This window comes from Corvus cornix, chromosome 1A (assembly GCF_000738735.6).
Source record: "Corvus cornix cornix isolate S_Up_H32 chromosome 1A, ASM73873v5, whole genome shotgun sequence".
In the NCBI taxonomy this organism is placed as follows: domain Eukaryota; kingdom Metazoa; phylum Chordata; class Aves; order Passeriformes; family Corvidae; genus Corvus; species Corvus cornix.
The window spans coordinates 52,750,648-52,770,418 of record NC_047057.1 but is presented as its reverse complement, the minus strand read 5'-3'; the positions used below and the strand labels follow the sequence as shown (position 1 = coordinate 52,770,418).

The following is a 19,771-nucleotide window of genomic DNA, read 5'->3' as shown; positions in this document are numbered from 1 at the left end:
TTAGCACAGAGACACTCTGCCCATGAGCCTTCCTAGAGAATGGTTAGAGTGATGAGGACTCAGGCACTCAATGCTCCTAAGCCTTGCTGGGGATAGCAGTGCTGTCCTTGTCATGTCCCCATACTGGCACCCCGAAGGGCTGGTGGACCCTTTACAGCCTACAACTGCTAGGGGTGGGGGGCTCATTTTGGGTCCAGAGATTGCATTTTGTATTTAATGTATAGTGAAAGCTTTACTATTAACAACATTTAGATCTACCCACCACTGGAACACACACAAATGCACAGGCCTGAAACAGAAGAAATTTTCTATAAGAAGAAATTTGGCTTCTCACCTGATTTATTTTTATTACAGATCCAGTCAGGCTAGTGTGGGCCAAATTAAGAAGAGGAAATCCTTTCCCTAGTTTATCTTCAAAAAGGACAAATATAAATACATTTGAAAGTAATAATAAAATGCACTTCAGAAGCATCTTTCTCAAGGAACTCATTTTGTTTGCAATTTCCCTTTAATTAGCTGTCCTTGTGTCTCTCAAGGGAGATATTATTCATATGTACTAAAAAGCAAAACACCCTGCAAAAAAGTTGCACATAAACCTCTTACAGTCTCTCAGCTGACACTAGGATCTGCCTGTCTTTGTTCCTCTTCTGGTATCTCCCCCACAAGATGTGGTTTCTGCTATTTCCCATTCTGACTTACTCTCCATCTTTGTTTTCTTCTCCAATTGATCCTCTCAGCCTGTGGGTTCCTCTTATTCTCATCTATCCCTCTTTTCCCAGCTAAAACCCCAGTTTTATTCCTATTTGTTTTTCTAAACACCTGACTTTTGCATCCCACCCTTTAATTCTCTTACTTTTCTTCTCATTGATAGCTCACCTTTTTCGTCAGCAGTCTTCTCACCTCTGTTCACCTCAGAGGCACCTTCTGTACTCTCTCACCTGCTTCTTTCCACCATCACTCCCTTGTTCATCATCCCTTACTCCCTACATCCCACAGAATGGATTTTCTACTCTGTCCTGCCTGTGGCAGCAGGTGAAGCACAAAAGCAGAGGGAGGTAGTAAAGTTAGAGATGTTACCCTGAAGCCCAAAGATGCAAGTGTGCTCCGCACTTCCTCAGTTTGGGCAATTCTCTGGTCACGGCTTGACTCTGTCAGGACAAGACTCAGGCCTGTCTCAGCTCTGCTGCCACACTGCATTCAGTGAAAATGGAACCCAAGCCCAGTGTTTGAAAGGGAGCAAAGACTTGCTCTCTGCCAGCCCCTGATCCATATGGCTGAATGACCAGGATCGAAGTCCAGCACAGAGTAAACCTGCCCAGCTGTCACCAAATGTAAAGAAAACCTCCCATAACAGAGTGTTTAAAGCTGGGCACTCCCTTTTATTGTTTCAGTCTTGCTTTCTCACCAGCTGTGCTCAGGAACCGGCTACAATCCTTACCATTGATTACTGGAATCACTATTCTCTGTAAAGCATAAGACAGGAAATTCTCCACCAGTGACTTCTGCTGTGAGGGAAAAAGCACATTTGGGGATTATTGCTTGATGGCTATGAGGTTGCAGCTTGATGAGGAAGATGGAGGGTTAGGACTGAAGTGACAAGCAAAACAATCAGAGCAGAGCTTGGCAGAGAAAATCTCAGGCAAAAGAAGATATTTTTTGGTTTAAGTTGCAGCTGAACAATGCAAAGTATACATGGCAAAGAGGTGTCCATGTTTCTTACAATGAGTTAAATTGTAGGGCTTTTTTTCTGTATGTTAAGTACCTGGGATGAACCTTAACTTTAGGAATGAAATATGCTAAACCTCATTTCAGCTGGCAGGACTCAGTTCTCAGAAGTGAACTCTGGATGGAAGAACTGTCCTGTGCTGGTGCTCTGTCTTAATGCCACTGTGATTAGTGTCCTTCTTCCTTTACTTAAAGGTGTGGGTTGGACTGACCTGCTGCAGAGTCTCACTGATCATTTCAAAGTCCACAGTGAGTGATCTAAATAGTGGCATTGCATTGTGTTTCTTTTATTCCCCTTTTTTAAGCTCCTGTCTTTATGATATTTGGTTGAAGTGATTTAAGATAATTCCTGACATGGAGATGAAGCCTGACTTTGTATTCACTCCAACTGCTACACAAACTCAATCCAGCTGTGAATTCCATCTGAACCCAGGCAGACTATATAACATTTTGAGCCTCTGATGAGGAAAAAACCCCAACATTCTTAGAGGTATTTCCTCTTACTGAAAAGAAAAAGAAAAGCAGAGAATATACTGTTTCAAAACAGAAAGAGCAATGGCAGATGATATCCCCAAGACAGACCAATAATTGCTCAACAACAAGTTCAGAAGAATTTCTTTTGTCTCCAAAGGGCTCAGCTACCTCTCCTAGGCACTGAAATCATCAACTTACATCAGGGAAGCCAAGACTGGAGTGCAGCAGGGAGAACTGGAACCTGAAGAAAAGAAGTAAAAGAAGAAAGACTAGAAGGCACAAGTTATGCACAGTGCTTGAAGATTCATTTATGGAAATTCATACTGATTTCACGCTGATTCACACATTTAACTTTGTCAAAGGCTCTTAGATTCCCAGCAGCTTTTAATTCAAACTGACAGAACTACAAATGAGTTCTAGAATCACCAGGATCTTTCTGGTATTAATCTCCTCCTATGATCACGCGTAGTTCTGGGCTGTGACTATATGACTTGGGAAATCAAAATTTTCTGGAATTGTCATTTCCTGGAATGGTTGAACTACACATTCCTCAAATGCTCATTATGATTTGAATAAACTCATATCCATTCCTAACCATCATGATTTGCTAACTTTTCCCACTGATGTCTGTAATGCATCCTCGGATTACTGTAAATATAATCCTGGGGAAAAACAAAGTTTTGAAGAACAGGAGAACACATCATTGTGCCAAAATGTCTAAGTCAGCAGCACCATTACTTCTTAAACTTATACGGACAGGCTCTGATCATTTTAAGTCCTCTTTTCCTGTTAAAAAGTCCAGTGACCAAAACTAAGAAAAGACTGTTCACATTTTTCTTTAATGAAATTGTAATAGATTAAAAATTGTCATATATTTTGGAATTCTAATCTAACTCGACGTATAGCACTAACATGAAGAAACACTGATGTGGGCTACCTTTCTGAAAGTCTTTGCTTCTACCCATCAGGTGCATTTATGGAGAAGGGGGCTGTAAACCCAGTCCTGCTGGAAGTGTGAATAAAATTTGTTGTAAGACAGCTGAGAACATGGACAACTCCAGGTAACTGCAAAACCAGCAAGATCTAAGTGAAATCTAAAAATCTCTGAGCTTTGATTCAAACTACAGACACCTTTCTAGTCTCATTTGTTTGATGACATGCTGCTGCAGTGCGTGCTACGTAGTCTCACTTTTTCCTGCCCCTCTCGTGAAGGCATATGGAGAACTAAAGGGACAGTGGTCCTGTGCAGGGTTTGCACTCCAGCACTTGTTCATGATGCTCAGACTTCGCATGGCAGCAGGATTCAGAGGGTTTTGAGTAAACTACTGAACTTGATTCCCCAACACCAACACAAGACTAAGACAGATGCCTTCACAATAAGCAATAAATTGAACGTTGTCATCTGGAAAGGTATTTAAGCTACAGAAAGGGGGAACATCATGGGGCACAAGAGACATGGTTGTTCCACAATATTATTGTATTTCATCTCCAAGATTTAGACCAACCAGTCAAAAGTATCTTAGAGCTCCTATGAGAAAGAAGGTAACTAATTTTCTTTTTCTCATGGTGAAATAAGCATTGTCAGGCTGACACAATGAGTTCTGTTGTATCCTAATGTAGGGATCATTAATGCTGCTTTCTGAATTTTTCTTGGTTACCTCTTCAGAAGTAATGAGATAATCAACTTCTGTTTGCTTATAGTCAAATTTGCTCTGGTACTGGCTGTCTGCAGGGAAAAAAAAAAGTCTTCTGTGACTGTACACATAGATACTGTCTTAGATACAAGCACAAATGCAATTGCTTTTGTGATTGGAAACACATTGTCTAAACTTTTCATGTGGTCAATACATATAGATTGTGAAATCATTTGTGAATTTGCCGCTTTCTGCCAGCAACTGGGATTGAGTGAGCAAAGTGATAACACTGCCCTGATTGCCTGTTTATCACTAGGATCATTTAAGTCCTTGCATGGCTGACATAATTGGTTCACTTGCAATCTAATGAAAAGATGTCTGGGGACACACTGAACTATTTTATAACACAGAGGTTAGGAACACTGGGCATCAGATAGTAACATTTTTTATATATTACAATTAATTCTTGAATAGTTACTCGACCTCCCACATGGAAAAAAGGGCTCTCTGCACCTGCCTATTAAGACTATTAACTTCTACAATGTGTGGTGCACGTTTCCTCCCTGTGAAATGCAACAAAACAGTGTGCATATTTGTGGCAGACCAGTACATGCTATTTTAGGCTAATCTCTATGATTTTCAAAGAACCAGGAAGATTACTGTGTGATTTGTTCAACCCCAGCACTGAACGTTACCTTCTAGCTCCTTTTACTTACTAGATTCCCTGCAAAGACGTACTGGGTGGTTGAATTTGGCAGAACAGCAACCACTTCTACACAGCCAGTGATCTGTAGGACACATCTGTCTGCGTTTAAACTGACTGCAGGAGGTGATGTAGCCATCAGCCTCAGCAGCACTGCGCTCGCTGCTGCGTAACTCTGAGCAATCTGTGCAGGTTCAAAGAGGAAGCAACTGCTGAAGGAAGAGTTAAGCTTTTCTTAAGCTACAGTTTCTATAGCTGCATCATAATCAGGTGTTACACACCAATCATCTTGTAATGAAGCAGTATTAAAAATACTTCATTTTCATTGCACCAACTGATGTGACAAAATCAGCACTGCATATACTCTGAGTTTCAGAGATGATAAAGCAAATGATGAAGTTTCAAACTCACTGATATTGAACATATATAGGGAAACAATTTAAAGGCTATTCCTGAAAAATGTATTTCAAGAGGAAAAGATTAGTATGCTTAAGAAATGAAGGAAATGAGTGATTCCAGTAAAAAAAAAAAAAAAAAAAACCACCTTGACAATACAAAGAATTCAGAAAAATTGACAGCCTTTCAAAAGACGCAATCTTTTGAAAAGCAGGGAAACTTCTAGAGGACAAAATTCAGTTTGCAATGCAGAGTCTGAATTTCATCATCTTATAGTAGATATTGTCCTATTTTTAAAGCATTTCACAGTATCTTAATTTCTTGCATCACATTTATATACTCATGACTATTATTTCCCATTGTACATAATCTCCAGTAGTCAGAAATCAGGAATCTTCGCAAAGAGAAGTCAGGTTACCAATAGCAGAGATACCATTACCTTGAAGAGGAATAAAAGGAGACTGAGCTGACAGATGCCTACCACTTATTCTTTATAACTGTTTCAATGACAGAGAGCAAATCTAGCACTCAGAGGAGTAGAGAATGACTGAAGTGTAGTATGATATAGTTAGGAAGAGTTACCATGGGGTAGACATGTAAGTTTGAATCTTGCACTAAAAATAAACCAGTTTTCCTGTCTCCAAACTTTTGCAAATAGCTAGCACACAGATAATATCCATAAAAAACATGAGATACTGCTTTTTCTTAAAAGGTCTGTACAAATAAAAGTATTCACCTCAGAAACAAAATATCTGAGTAAGGAGTCATTTAGATTAAAAGTACTATCAAGCTGTAAACAAAATAAATTAGATCATTTTATCAGCTTGAAAATTAGGTTTTCCTTGGGGGGGAAAAAAACCCCCAACACATCCTGTTTATTTTAGTTTTAGATAATCCATGTTTTGATTTAGTATTTTCTTGCCCCAGAATGATTTCTAAGGAACCCACAGTGCTCTTTTGGACAGAAGAGAGAGATTTCTCGGACTTGATTCAGGAGCATGTACCAGTAAACAAGCATTATTCTTTGAAAGAACAGACAAGACTTCTGCCTTTGAAACTTTCTCAGACGAAATATATTGAATATGTCAGAGGCAAGGACTCAAAAATCTCATTTGCCCTTTTGCTGCTAATCACTGTGATGATGTTTGCAAGTACCATTTGTGTCATCCATTTTCATAAAGACCCTCTTAGCATTGTTACAGTTAGCAAAACTTATTGGAAACTCTGATTACAAATGCCATTGTGGAAACTGGCATTTCTGAGAGGTCTTGGATGTTCTTCAACCACAGCTGAAAGCTTAGTTTGCTTGTACCTGCTGCTTGCCTCATTCTGCTGCTCTGTTAAGACTGAGGATTTATTCTAGTTCTCAACATTGCCAATACATTTATCATGGGCCACTGTGCAGCAGACTGGGGCTTCAGTGCACTTTTTCTTGTCTTGCCCTTTCCTACGTGGAATCCATGCAGACAAAAGCTTTTCTTAGTTCTTTTTGCCACTCCTGGCACACCAACTCTGTGATGTTCATTCTGTAATTCTTTGCCTAGAGGTGCCAAGAAGTTCAGACTGAAGTCTCACGGGGACTTTGACTGCTTTAAATTATGACAAACGGAATGAATGTCATGAATCTCTCCTACAAGTGGTATGACCCAAATCTATGTGAAACGGCTAACAGAAGGTGTTAGTTTTCTTTGCTGACTATCCATATTGCTAATGTTTGTAATTCTATTACAAGCAAATCATACTCACCTCTTTGGAGATACTGATGTTAAAGGCCCCTGCTCTGTAGTAAGCCAGTGAAGCAGACTTAAGAAAATAATTGGAGACTCCCAGATATATCACGGAATCACCCTGGTTTGGGAGGGCAAAGGGAGCTGGAGCAAAGGGAGGGTCTGTGTGATTTCCTGCTGGATAGACTGTGCCCTGCAAAAAGTCATTATCAAATATTTCTAGCTGAAACATTTGTACCTATCAGAATGCATTAGCAGTGGTTGAACAGAAAGAATTTTTCCCAGTCTGCAGAAAAGCTTGACATTAAAGAAACCTTGAACTAAGCAAATAAGTTTGTGTTATGCCCTAAAAATCAGCAAATTCAGGCTCTTTTGAAAAAATACAGGAATCAAACCAAATCTGGGTGCCATACTTTCAAAGTTTGAATTTGAGTATTCAAGCGAATATTCTGAACAGCAGCTACAAGACACACACAAAAGAATTCTCTGGACCACAGTTTTCTTTCTCTTGTAGCAAAGACACCTTTTTTAATTTAATGCTGAGGGTGATATTTCAAGAAAATCTTCAGGCACACCCAAAAAGCACTGGAAGTTGCTTAGAACAGGGACACAAAGGATCCTTTTATATCACCTAACACTCAGCCCTGACCCAGCTGCCAGTCCTGCAAGAACTAGTTTGGGTGCTGCATAGGTAGGGGACCTTGGTTCAGGTATGCTAAGAAAATAACTATTAAAATGTGAGAAGGTATGTGAGCTCAGGCCATGAAAGAGAAGAAGAGTAATACAGACAGTAAATAGTGTAATTACTGACACTGTGAAGGTTAGTAGCTGGAAGATTCTACAGGAAAAACACTGACTGGAAAGGTATAAAACCCTAAGAAAAAAAGCTGAAAGATGAAAAAAGACAACTTATAACCATCAAGAACCAGCCTGTTCCAATGAGCACTGAGTAACTTCCTTGACTGACTTAGAATAAGTCATCCCGTGTCCCATTGGGATGTCCATGTGTTAAAGCTTGGCCTGTAAATTCAAGATAGCAACAGTAGCTGATAAGTACTTGCTTAGTTCTTTCAAGATGTGTATATCCTGCTTGCAAAGTTTTTCGTGCGTGGTAGAAGTTGCTTGAACAAAATTAGCTGTGGCACATCTTTCTTAACTGAAGTCTGTTCTGAGAGCCATGAGGATGTTCTGAGTTACAAGGACAGTTGAAACTGCCGGAAAAGATGGGTGTTACTGAGATAACTCTTGCAACAAAGGTGTAAAGTAGATAAGAACTGCTACGTGCTGCTCAAGGACTGTCTGAGAGTCCTCTTCTTTTTGGGTGTGACCTGTACTTATACAAAATGCTGAATCATCTCAAAACAAACAGTTTTGGACTGCAATCACACTGGCAGCCATCACAGATTATTTATGACTGCTAACAGGTGAAGACCAAGCAGCAGTGCAAGAGCTGGGTATCTAAAGAACACTTTAATGCTGTTCGTAAAGCGCCTGTTGAGAGTTTCAACTCTGAAATAACTTAATTATAAATAATAGCTTTGGTTGATTAACAAATGCAGTTAATTTATTAAATGAAAAATTGTATCTGGTTTCCAAAATAACTCTTGACCAAAATTCCCAAAATGTCTTATTGCTCTTCTAAGTAAATATTGGAGAGGCCAAGTAAGACTGTAGTGAAAGAAAATTCATCAACTCAAAAGATAATCAGAAAAGTCTTAGAAAGCACACTGATATTAAAAACAAATTACCTTCAAATCCAAGTTAATGTGTGATTTGAAGACTTCTGGAGAACTAACTAGGGAATAGTCTACTTGTGCAAAGGCGTCAATCTGGCTTAAAACTAGAAAAATGATGGACAAAATCAAAACATATATTAATTATAAAACCACACCACAAACAGTTATTGCTTAGTTAAAGGCAAAGGCATTATAGAAATGATTAATCTAAAGAATGGTGGGGAAAGGAAGAAGAAAAAGAAAAATTATTATAAGGGAAACAGTGAGAGTATTCCCTCTGGAAAAGCCACTGATTCCTCCTGATTTAGGCCTTGTTCTCCTGCTATTCTCAGCTGAATACACTTTGCAGAAGTCTCTCCCATGCAGTGATAAACCTAGGGCAGAGTCGCCGCTTTTGTTACGTAATTGCACAAGAGAACAAAACTCTCCTATATGATCAGTGAAATCCTGCTAAATATGACTGAATCCTTTGGAAGATGACATTAGCACACTTTTCTGCCTATCAGTGTTGAAGTAAAGGGACGTTTTTCACATAGAGAGCACTTCATTATCAATATGAGTGAAGACATTTCCTGAGAGGTGCTGGATGCAGCCTCAGTCTGATTGATATTTTTGATTGGACTGTACAGTCTGTTTATACTGTATAAAAATCAGATGGGTTCAAGGAGAAACAGTGAATTCACACAGATATTATGAACTTCTCAATATGCAGCACAGCTTGGAGTGCCCTTGAACCTGAAGTGTTTAACTATGTGCTGCATAAGAAAATGATCTCAATGACCATGATTTCTAGTAAAAATTTGCCACTGCTTGGCACATGGCAGGTATAGGTCATTTTAGGAAAAATAAATGTCTACTTACTCTGCTTCTGAACAGCAGAGCAGATAATAGAAATATCCACAATGAAAAGTGAAAATGAGAACAAACTCTATGACCTGAATTATACTTCTTATGGGACTTAAATTAATTTGAGTTGAGAAAAAACCCAACTATTTTCAATCTTGGGGGAAAAAACCCTAACAACAACAATAAAAAAAAGCTGTGGCATTGATTATAGTCATGAAAATCTAATATTTATATCCTTTTTGAAAATGGATAGCTATTGTATTCATGTCTCTGCAAGAATGACACAGGAATTGTTACTGGTAGGAAAAGAAACATGCTCTGTGTGACACTGTCTACCTGCAGCATCTTGTTACCTCACTGAACACAAGTCATATGTCCACACAGCAAGAGCATAAAGGAACAGCAGGAAAATGCTCACCTCCAAAGTCTAAAGAAATAACACAGGCCAACCACAACAGATTGAAAGATTGCAGGTGACTTGCTATGGGCACAGAAGAAATCTGAATATTGTATATAAGATGCATGCAAGAGATTTCTAGGGTAAAGTATGGAATACGTTAAGGTACAGAACAATGGCAGAATTTTTCTTCCTTCACTTTTGTTTTTTACCATGAACACAGGAATAGTTTGGAATCTAATAAAAATGGCTACAGTTTGAGCACTATGAAAATTACTTAACAAAAAACTGCTATCACCAACTCACCCTTATGCTTTCTAAGCAGTGCATCCATCATTTGGATTTTGTTTTTGATATTTAGGCATAGCTGTATGAAAAGAGAGACAAGTCAGAAACGTAAGGCCTGTGTTTTAACTCCTCCCTTCACTAATTGAAACCATCTTTGCAAACTTACACTTTTATCCAATTTGGTATGAATGGGCTTCTCAAGATAACCAGATGGAAAGCTGTAGATCCAGCTGGAGGAAAGGAAATGAACACAGTGGCTTTCTTACCATGGATTGAAATCTCTGAAAATATAAAATCTGGCAGACTGGGACATCAATGTCATTTATATTAATGAGAAGCAATTACAGCTTCTATAGTAGACTGAACACTTGACTGTTTTTATTAATTTGAGAGTCTCAGACAAATCTAGGGGGTCTGAGTCTCAGAATAGCTATATAGAAGGCAATCTGCAAAGTTGTGAATGTTCGTGTTAACATACTGATAAATGATGCTCAATTAGCCACATTTTGTCTATGAGTAAGAAAAAATTCTAGAAAATCACAATAAGAACTGCAAGCATTGTTTCCTATTCTATTAGCTTTATTCCTAAATTGTAGGTCAGCTTGTCAAAAGGCTTAATCAGTCTAGATGACCTTTATATCTGCAACCCCCCAATTGCAATCTTGTACTCTCTAATATGGTCAAATGTCAATGCTTACACGTGCAGTAGGTCTAGTCAGCTCATTTGCTGGCACATGCAGGAAGAAACGTAGATTAACTGCACTTCACACACTCAGCAAAGGAGTCTGGTTTTGAAAACAGATCATTAAAAACCTCTTTTCAGAGCCTTCAATAGTTAATCATATCCTGTAGCTGGATCCTTAGAAATCAAAATTTGAGAGGTGTCCCTTATGGTACAAACCCTGCTACTTCCCACAGAGTAATTAGAAAATTTGCTGTACATACCTAGATCCTCCACTTAACTTGACTTTTACACTATCAATGCTCAGCTGGCAACTGTGTAGCAACGTGGACAAGTGGCCTGTGCTATCCCGTGACACTTTGAAGATAACTGCAATAAACAGTCCTGAGATGGACACAGTAATTTGTCCTTGGTCTCTGCTGCTTGGGGGAAAAAAAGCCAAAGTCAGTCAAGAAAACATCTGCTGTAAGGGAACAATTTAAGAAATGGCCTGTAAATCAAGTTTGAAAGGACTTCTTGCTTCTGTTATCTAGAATGAAGAATGGGTTTTCTAGGGATTAAAGTATTTTAGGGACATGCCTGGTATTCAAAAACAGATTATATGCATATGTTTCAAGGAAATTAATTTTCCAGTGTTGTGCAGGATTTGACAAGTTTACAAAAATGTCACGATTTCACAGAAACACAAGATATTCCAGTTCTTGATGATAGATCACCCTGAAGGTCTCTGGGACTGCAACAGCAGAAGCCAGTTGGCTAATAAATATATAACCCAAGTTTTATCAACTTTGTAATTGTTCCACTTTGCTCTTTCCAGTTACAGTTTTCAATAACTCTTTTAAATCTATATATTACTCCATTAGTTTTTGTCCAGCCCCAAACCCATTCATTCTCCTTTCTGTAAAATTCCCTACTAAGATCCCAACAGAAATCTCTTCATACCTAAATTCCAGAAAATTTAGGTATTAGGACTATGGTTAGGAGTTGCAAAAGCTGTAGAGAACTGAGTAGGATAGAGAGTTGAATGGATGTTAGAATAGCCTTATAAAAACCTCATTTACCATAACAGAACTGACACTGAAAGCATCATTTTTCACCCTGTCATCTTGATTACTTGGGTTTTCTTTTCTCAGGCATTACTACAGTGGTGGCATCATACTACAGAGAAAGAGCTCTGTCCAAGAGGAAGTTCAAACCATGAGTCTCTCCACTTTCCTCTTAATTTTTTTAGCCAAAACAAAATTCCTGGAAAAAGAAGCTGTAATCCTAAAAGATTATTTTTTACCCTAAACTGCCCCTGACCAGACCAATCCCTAGTTTGCCAGTCACAAAGTTCCTCCTATCACCATTACCATTTTAAACCCCCCCTTCAATTCATATATGTTCACTAAGTGTCTATGCAGAGAAAGCACCACTCTTAAGACCCTCATTTTCCAGTCCCTATCCAAACCATCATCAAAGAAACCATTAGGAAAAATATTTTCCCAAGGAGAGTTATGCAGCATTGGGACAAGCTATTGGAAAGGTTGTTGCATCATGATCCTTGGCCAAAAAACATCACTAGTCAGCTGATGTGGTCTAGTCTGGTGACTGCTGTTTTGAACAGGAGGCTGGACCAAATTACTTCTAGAGATCCTGCTAACTTAGGTTTACTCATCCTACAGGGACACACATCATCACAAAAGGATCTCAGCCCTCCTCCCTTTTTGGGCTACTTGGGAGATGGGGAGCAACATAGATACTTAGGTCTTTTGTTCCTGCATCCTTATATATGCTTTTCTTCTGAAGGAATCCTGATTGACTGAGGCAGGGTCACAGCTCCCAGTCTTCAGGAGCAATGGGCCCACAAAGAAGTTTTGTGACTTGCAGAGTGCTCTGGGACATAGTGGAGAAAAGGACTACTTTGAGAACTAGAAATGCACTAGAGTGGAAAGAAATAACACTATCACAAAAAGCAGCACTAGATTAATCCTTCAAAAAGGCAAAAAAACCCCTTTACTCCCTAAACTCCACCAAAGCTGCCTTTGACCGCTTCTCCCATGATCTGCTCTGTGAAATTCTGAGTAAGTCCCTGCCTCCCTTGCTGTCTCTGGAGTCTTTGGTGTTTTATACATCTGGAGTCTCTACAGATTATGCCCAGGTCCTTATCCTTCAGCAAGAGAGGTGGCTTCAGTGTTTAGGCACAGCTGTTTTGCCCTACTGAATATGGTATCTTTTTTCCCCACAATAGTGATATAACAGAAGAAACAACAGAGAGGCTGGGGGCACAGTGACAGTTTCCAGCCATCAGTCTCACTGACACAGAAGGCAGAACTGCATTCCATGCTCCTTTGGAACCAGGATGTGCTGTGAAATTTTGTAGCCTGGTGATCCATCTTACTGTGCTATCTGGCTCACAATAGAGCAATGCCTACTGCTGTTACCAGCTGCTCCATTAACCCAAATTGTAGAGATTACCACATTGCAAACTTTTCTGATATCCCAGAAGTTTTAGGCCTCCCCATTCCCAAGAAAAGCTATACTATCCTAATACTGTTGTATTAAAGTTCTATTGCGAAAGTGCTGAGGTAAGTGGAAAAATCAGTATGTAATCATGTCAATACAGACAATCTTATACTGCACGGGCTTATGAAGCTAAGTCAGTTTTCCATACCAACCCAAATTCTGGAGTTTCTGAAGTTGTGAATGTTTGGCATTTTGACAGTGCCCTTCCTTTAGCAGGAGCTGTTTGGACAGCAATATACACTGTACCAGCATGCAGATAATTAGCTATAGAGTCAATCTTCCAGCTATACTATACAAAGAAAGTAGCAAATGTGGCCACTGCAAACTCCATGTTCCTGAATATCCATGTAATGTCCGGACAAACTGAGCATGCTAACAGATGTCTGACCTGATGCTTCCCAAAGAGACCTGTGGGGTAGAATAATTTAAAAAAGCCCACAGAACAACATTAGTTGTCAGGGGATGTTTCCTTCTTAAGAAGTTTATTCAAATAGATTATTGTTGTATTGTTGTTAAATGATAAAGCACATCTGACCTGAAAAGTAATTACCCAGTATATTTCTTAATTTCATTTGCAATCCTTCTCCCAGAGCCCTCCTACCTGCACCCTGTACAATACTTACAGTAGCCATGAATGTACTCTCCAGTCTGCACTGATTGTAGCAGAAGCCTGTGCCACTGACAGATAAATGCCAGTGCCAGAAATAAAGGAAGCAGAAGTTTCTGGGAAATCTACAGCATTAATTCTGAGCCTACAGAACACAGAAAGGGGGATTATTAGACTGCACATCAAAAGACTAAGAAGGACCTCTGATCACTGAAAACCCTTCTGCTATAAAAGGTAAAGTCTATGCTTCAGTAAAAGAATTTCTCAGAAATGACTGAACCCATGTGTATTTTAGGAAAGAAAGACACTCGTACCATTACACCTTGTAGGATCCTTGGAAAAAGAACCCTTTTGGCCAGGGGGGTTTTGGGTGTGGTTTGTTTGTTTGTTGTTTGTTATAAGCAAAAACGTTCCCTTGGGAGAAGAACGAACTCACTAAAGTGAAATCTTCTTGCCAGGGAAAGAATAAATCTATGTTTAATCCCAGATACTACATCTATAAATAAACCCAGGTTGTCTGATTGCTAGCATTTACTGAAGACCATCAAAGTTTTTGTTTTCCCATTCTGCTTCCTTGCCTAAGCAAAGGGCTCTGGAGAGGATCCATTTTTCTAAATTGAATCTTAGTTGAATATTTCCCTGCCAAAACAAATCTTTCTGATACTCAAGGACATTGTCTTGCAGATGGGTGTGTTGAATTGAGCTGAACATTGTAAAGATATCAGATGTCATCTTATCACACTGTATACCTTTCTCATTGTTCCCTGCTATCTGGTAGAGATCTCTGACACAATTGCCTTTAATCTGCTTTCCCTGGGGCAGAAGGCACCAGCTCCTTTTAGTTAAAATGACCATAACTTTCCAATAACCTCTCAGGCAGTAAAACTGCCTTTAGGTATCTTGTTTGCTGTGAGCTAAAATCAGATTATACACTGGGAGGATTACCAATTTCAAGAACTATGGTTGGGGGAATGAATTGGGGTTTTGAAAATCATGCAATAATTTAGACTGAAATAGGACCTCAGGAGATTTTGCTGGTTCAACCTCTTACTCAAAGCTGAAACAACTCAGAGACTCTGCCCACTTGAGTCTCAAACTCATCCAAGAATGCAGATTCCCCAGCATTTTCAGCCCTTGTTCTGGTGCTCCCTAGAATTTTTTGCTAACTTTGGTACTTTTCTTGATGTAACTTAGGCCTTTTGCTCATCATTGTTTCACTGTGTACTCTTGGAAGAATCTGGCTCCATGTTCTCTTGGTTTTTTTTGTTTATAGCCTATTGGAAGGTGGGATTGAAGGCTGCAGAAAGACCTGCTTTTATATTAGTCTCCATATTTGAAGAAATTGTAGGAAACTCTGTAAAACTGTTTTTCTACTGACTGCTCCTGGTACAAAGATTTTCCTCTTCAGTAAAGAGTTGTTGAGCCCTATCCAGTCAAAATGATAATTTATCATGTAAATTCATCTAAAAGTATTCAGTAAAAAGCATCTTCCTGCCATATCATCCAAGATACATCATCCCCTGCACACATTTTCATCTTATCCCTTTTTTGGCTTTTTTTTCATCAAACACAAACAGATTATTTTCATTGCTACGGGTCCTTCATTGGAGCAGACTGTTAATAACACCTGCCCTGCCCTCTTTCCCACCCATTTCCCCTGCTATATCATAGCCATGCTTATACCTGTCTTGCCCCAAACTCTCACACAAACCAACTGAAAAAAACCAGCCAAGGTGCTCCTTCAGAAGCTTTATAAAGCTCATCTCTTGAGTGAAGCAGAACAAGTACTTCAGAAGCAGAGTTAGATGAACCACTAAAATTTTACACTGAACAAAGCAGTGGCTGTGTAATTATTACAATGTAGTAATAAAAAGCTGATTCATCGTAAAACTTTGAAATTAATTTCCTTTACTTACCTTGAAATGATATAGTTGACCTTAACAACTGAGAAACTCTCCTGCCCACTCCAGCTTGGGAAAGTCTCTTTCAATACTGCTTGCTTCAGGAGCTCCATCCCAATCCTCCAGCCTACAAGGGGACATAGGAAAGTACATGCCTTGCAGATTGGATTCAGGCACCTGAAGGTCCAGATATACTGCTAAATAATTTAATCATAATTTTTAATATAGTTCTTGCAATACTCTGATTCTATGATCTTTACGTAGATCTCCTTCCAACTACAAATATACCCATTTATAACTTCTCTTAGCCTCACATATAAGCCATTTAATGCAAGATCAAGATAATCTGTTAGGATAATTTTGTCCCTGAGTTGTGTTTCATATTCTAGAGATTGTGTCAGGTTTCTGAAACTCTTATACTCCCTTTACTTCACTCATAATGTGGATGGCCTTGGGAAACACTTGGTCATCACCTTTACCTCATATTGCCTCATATCTGTTGGATGAAAAAGCCAGTCATGAAGTAGCAAGGCAACTTGTCTATGTAGTGGTTACTTATGGAAAAAGTGTGATACATGCATCTGAAGTGCTGGTATGTCAAATCCAGAACTATCTAAATTGTTGCTTGTGTACAGAAGTTGTTGGAGTTCTAAAGACAATCCTTTAAAATATTTTCTTCCTTTTTCTTTCACAGTACATATATTTTGCCTCTGAACCTTAACCATTGCAGCCTGCTGCAGATGTCTGACTTATTTCCTTACCTTCTTTCCTTGCTTTAAGGAATCCCTGCTTTCTTGAATGTTTCAATGCTATTTGTGCATTGATAATATACACAGACCCTATTATCAAAAACCATAGCATCTTTAAATCCCAAATTCCTTGTGCCTTCCTTCTTTTTGCTCATCTTTAAGACATAACTAAAACTTTAATACTGAATTATGTCCTGCTTTCAGATGTTTTCACCCTGAGTGTCTTTAGCTTTTGACCTCACAATTGCTGAATACTAAACATCTGGGTTTTTTTCATCGCCGGGCTCCATAGTATTTGAAAAGCGAAGAATTGAAATTTGTGATAACTGGAATACCATTTTATAAAATGCATCTGTTATGAAGGAGAAGTAAGTTATGATGATCTGGGAATTCCTGTCTCCAAAGCAAAATATGGGCTCTCACTGAAATAACTTAAAGCCCTCTTATGACTGTCAGTGAGGGCAGCCAGTGATCTCAGGTGGAATTTCTCTCAAGGTTCTTGTAGCAGGCAAGATGCATGAATGCAGGATCTATTGCCTCAGTCTTCAAATCTCACATTAAGGGAAAGGATATATCAGGCACCAAGCTCTTCAAATATGAGAAATACCTTCGGGAGGAGAACTGTTCATCTGCTCTTACTACTAATGCAGGGGTGTGCCAGCTTAGTCTGTTCATTCAGCACTTGAAAGGCCACGCTGACTGTCCCAAAAACTGCTGTGCTCCCACTAGGAAACACCAGGTTGAAGTCTCATTTCTAAAGGCATCAGAGATCCCTGGGAAACAAGTGAGATCGATACAGTTTTGGGTGACTGATGTTTGCCCTGCACTTCTCAACTCCTCAAAAGCTTTTAAACAATGCTCATGCAGCAAAATAAGTGGATCTGATCCTCGCTTTCATCTCAATGGAATGAACCCTTTTATTTCTCATTTCACAAGTCCATTGTTTACCTGTCAGCATGTTCAGTACTTAAATGACAATTAATCCTTAGCATGACTGAGTCTTTGTTGAATTTGTGCCTTGTTAACTTTTATTACTAATATTAATACTGTAAACAACTGAAATTCCACTACATGCACCCCACACCCATGGAGTAAGACTTAGGTAAGAGACGGTGAACGTCAGCATGAATAGAAAGAGTATGGAGAATATATTGTGGAAATTTTCTGTTAAGGGGCAGAATTATGGCAGTCACTAGATTTTTTTTTTTAAAGAATAGCACATGCAGGGTCTGTCCCATGCCAAAAGCAGGAGTGAGAGTAAAGGTGTGCATCTACGTGGCTGTTCCAAAACCGTAAGCTTTTTTCCCAATTGTGTCTGATTATCTTCAATTAAGTATTGCACTTTAAGTCAGGTTTTTGACACTTTAAAAAAAGGAGCAATTGTGTGACCATCTAATCCTGGTTCTAAAAAAGTATATAGATATGAAGAATATAGTAGAAACTACTGGACTGTAGGAGAATGCAGTCGTCAGTAAAGGATAAATTCACACCTGGGATGAACACAAAATAAAGGAAATAAATGAGGAAAGAGACAAAGAGTGTTCCTGGTGTGAGGTGACAAAAGGAATATATTCTATTTCAGTATTTAAGAAGCTTGTTCCTTCATTGCACCTCTATTAAGAGACAATATTCTGTACATAGAGTATTTATGATGAATTAACTTCTGGCAATGTTAGACATACCACAGTCCAGCCCCTTCTGAGTAATCCTCACTTTAAGACCAGGATTAGCCTCAAGCCTCAAGGACAGCCAACACAGCAGGAACAGATACCACGTCTTTAGCATCTTCTCACCTTTGTCATGAATCTGTTAAGAACATATATGATACAAATGCTTTCATAGATTATGCATACCATGAGTTGCAAAAAGTCTGTATCTATGACTTTCTTCAATGGAAGCTGGACAAGGATGGATAGGCAAGAGAGCCTTAGTTAATGATTTTATTGCATAAAGCCATAATTGTGGGAGCAGGCACATATTTATGATTCTTTGGATCTCACTTTGGCAGGCACTAGCTGTTGGTGAGACTGAATGGTTCTGCTCCACTACTCTATCCTTTCCCCACACCCATGTCTTGGCTGTTTTATTTTACTATCTGTCCTACCTCCTGCAGAGTGAACATGACAAAGCAATTCCAGTCAAGGAGAAGCAGGTCTGTCTTCCTCTATAACACCACCTTCTTTTTATACACATAGCCTCCCTAGGACATACCAGATTTGAGGGGCTCAAAGTTTTTCAGCTGAATCTGCTGGTCTAATAAAATAAGGCAGGTCAGACACTGCTACATGAGATTGATTAAATGAGGTTACATGAGAAGGGAATGGAAGGGTAAATTCAAAGCATGTGTGAGAATTACATGGTGATCACAAAGGAGTAGAGAAGGGTGTCCTGGCATGAGAATGCAGTGGTGTGGTTGAGTGCAAAGCAGGCTCTGAGCCACTGCATGGTGGGACATAACCACACAACAGATTCACAAAAGCTGAGACAAATTGTTTCTTTCTGTGACACATTCCTAGTACAAAAGTAAGGTTTCTTTGTTCAAAATTCTTGTATGCATCCTGATTTTCACTACCAATGACAGCCACTGCTCAATTTCCTAGAAATAACAATACTGTTTCTCAAGACAACTTCAAGTCTTCCCAGTGCTGCATTAGAAAATTGTTTATTAGGGACCTATAATAACTTTATGCTGGGCTTACCACAGAGAGGAGTGGGACATTCTTTTCTAACACATCTGATTGTGATCATGATACCTGTGTATGTGTAAAACCATGCTAATTAATCAGTAGCAACAGGTCTTGCTAATTTCCCAGTAATTTGGAGACTATAAAGTAATTCCTCGATTTCTAACAAGTATCATATTGTCTTGGACAATCTATTCCATAATCTGTTAGAAAACACATAAATGTTAAAACAAGCACAAACCCTCCCTTCCACCAAAAAACCCCCCACCCCACCACCCTTTGGTAGTCTTACTTCTGTATTGAAATTAGTACTATCAGGTCAGACTCTAAATGGTTGCAAATCTACGTTCTACCCAGCACCTCACAAATAACTGGTCTTCAGTAGATTTCCCACTGTAAGACAGACAAAATGCATTATCAATATTGCCGTGAAACTGATTCTTCGAGGAATCCTTACAAAGTTATTCCAGGACATTATGCAAGAAAAAGTAGTCTCAGGGAAAAAAACATTCTGAAAACATAATCCACATTGTGACAAATTTTGAAAATGCACCCTTTAATTTGTCCATCTCTAGTTCTTTCGCCTTTTTGGTTTTCTCTCTTTTAAGCAACTCAAAAGAAATACTTTAAGGTAGCAATGTTATATTATGCACAACAGCCTGTTGAAGTCACATACCTTAAACATTTTCCAAAAAGTGTCCTAACTTTTCCTGCAGA

At 39.0% G+C, this 19,771-nt stretch overlaps 1 protein-coding gene across 1 annotated transcript in view; it reads right to left on the bottom strand.

The window, feature by feature from the left end:
- Window positions 1–19,771, bottom strand: part of LOC104696507 (BPI fold-containing family C protein-like) — a 28,578-nt gene that overhangs the window by 3,034 nt on the left and 5,773 nt on the right. Inside the window, exons 2-15 of the mRNA XM_039571089.1 lie at window positions 18,053–18,176; window positions 15,637–15,748; window positions 13,737–13,865; window positions 10,872–11,027; window positions 10,093–10,156; window positions 9,945–10,005; window positions 8,408–8,499; window positions 6,679–6,852; window positions 5,669–5,722; window positions 4,550–4,720; window positions 3,858–3,925; window positions 2,398–2,440; window positions 1,439–1,505; window positions 335–411 (exon numbers count right to left, since the gene is read on the bottom strand). Of these exons, the coding sequence (XP_039427023.1) occupies window positions 335–411; window positions 1,439–1,505; window positions 2,398–2,440; window positions 3,858–3,925; window positions 4,550–4,720; window positions 5,669–5,722; window positions 6,679–6,852; window positions 8,408–8,499; window positions 9,945–10,005; window positions 10,093–10,156; window positions 10,872–11,027; window positions 13,737–13,865; window positions 15,637–15,748; window positions 18,053–18,176 (1,392 nt within the window). The remainder of the gene's footprint in view (window positions 1–334; window positions 412–1,438; window positions 1,506–2,397; window positions 2,441–3,857; window positions 3,926–4,549; window positions 4,721–5,668; window positions 5,723–6,678; window positions 6,853–8,407; window positions 8,500–9,944; window positions 10,006–10,092; window positions 10,157–10,871; window positions 11,028–13,736; window positions 13,866–15,636; window positions 15,749–18,052; window positions 18,177–19,771) is intronic.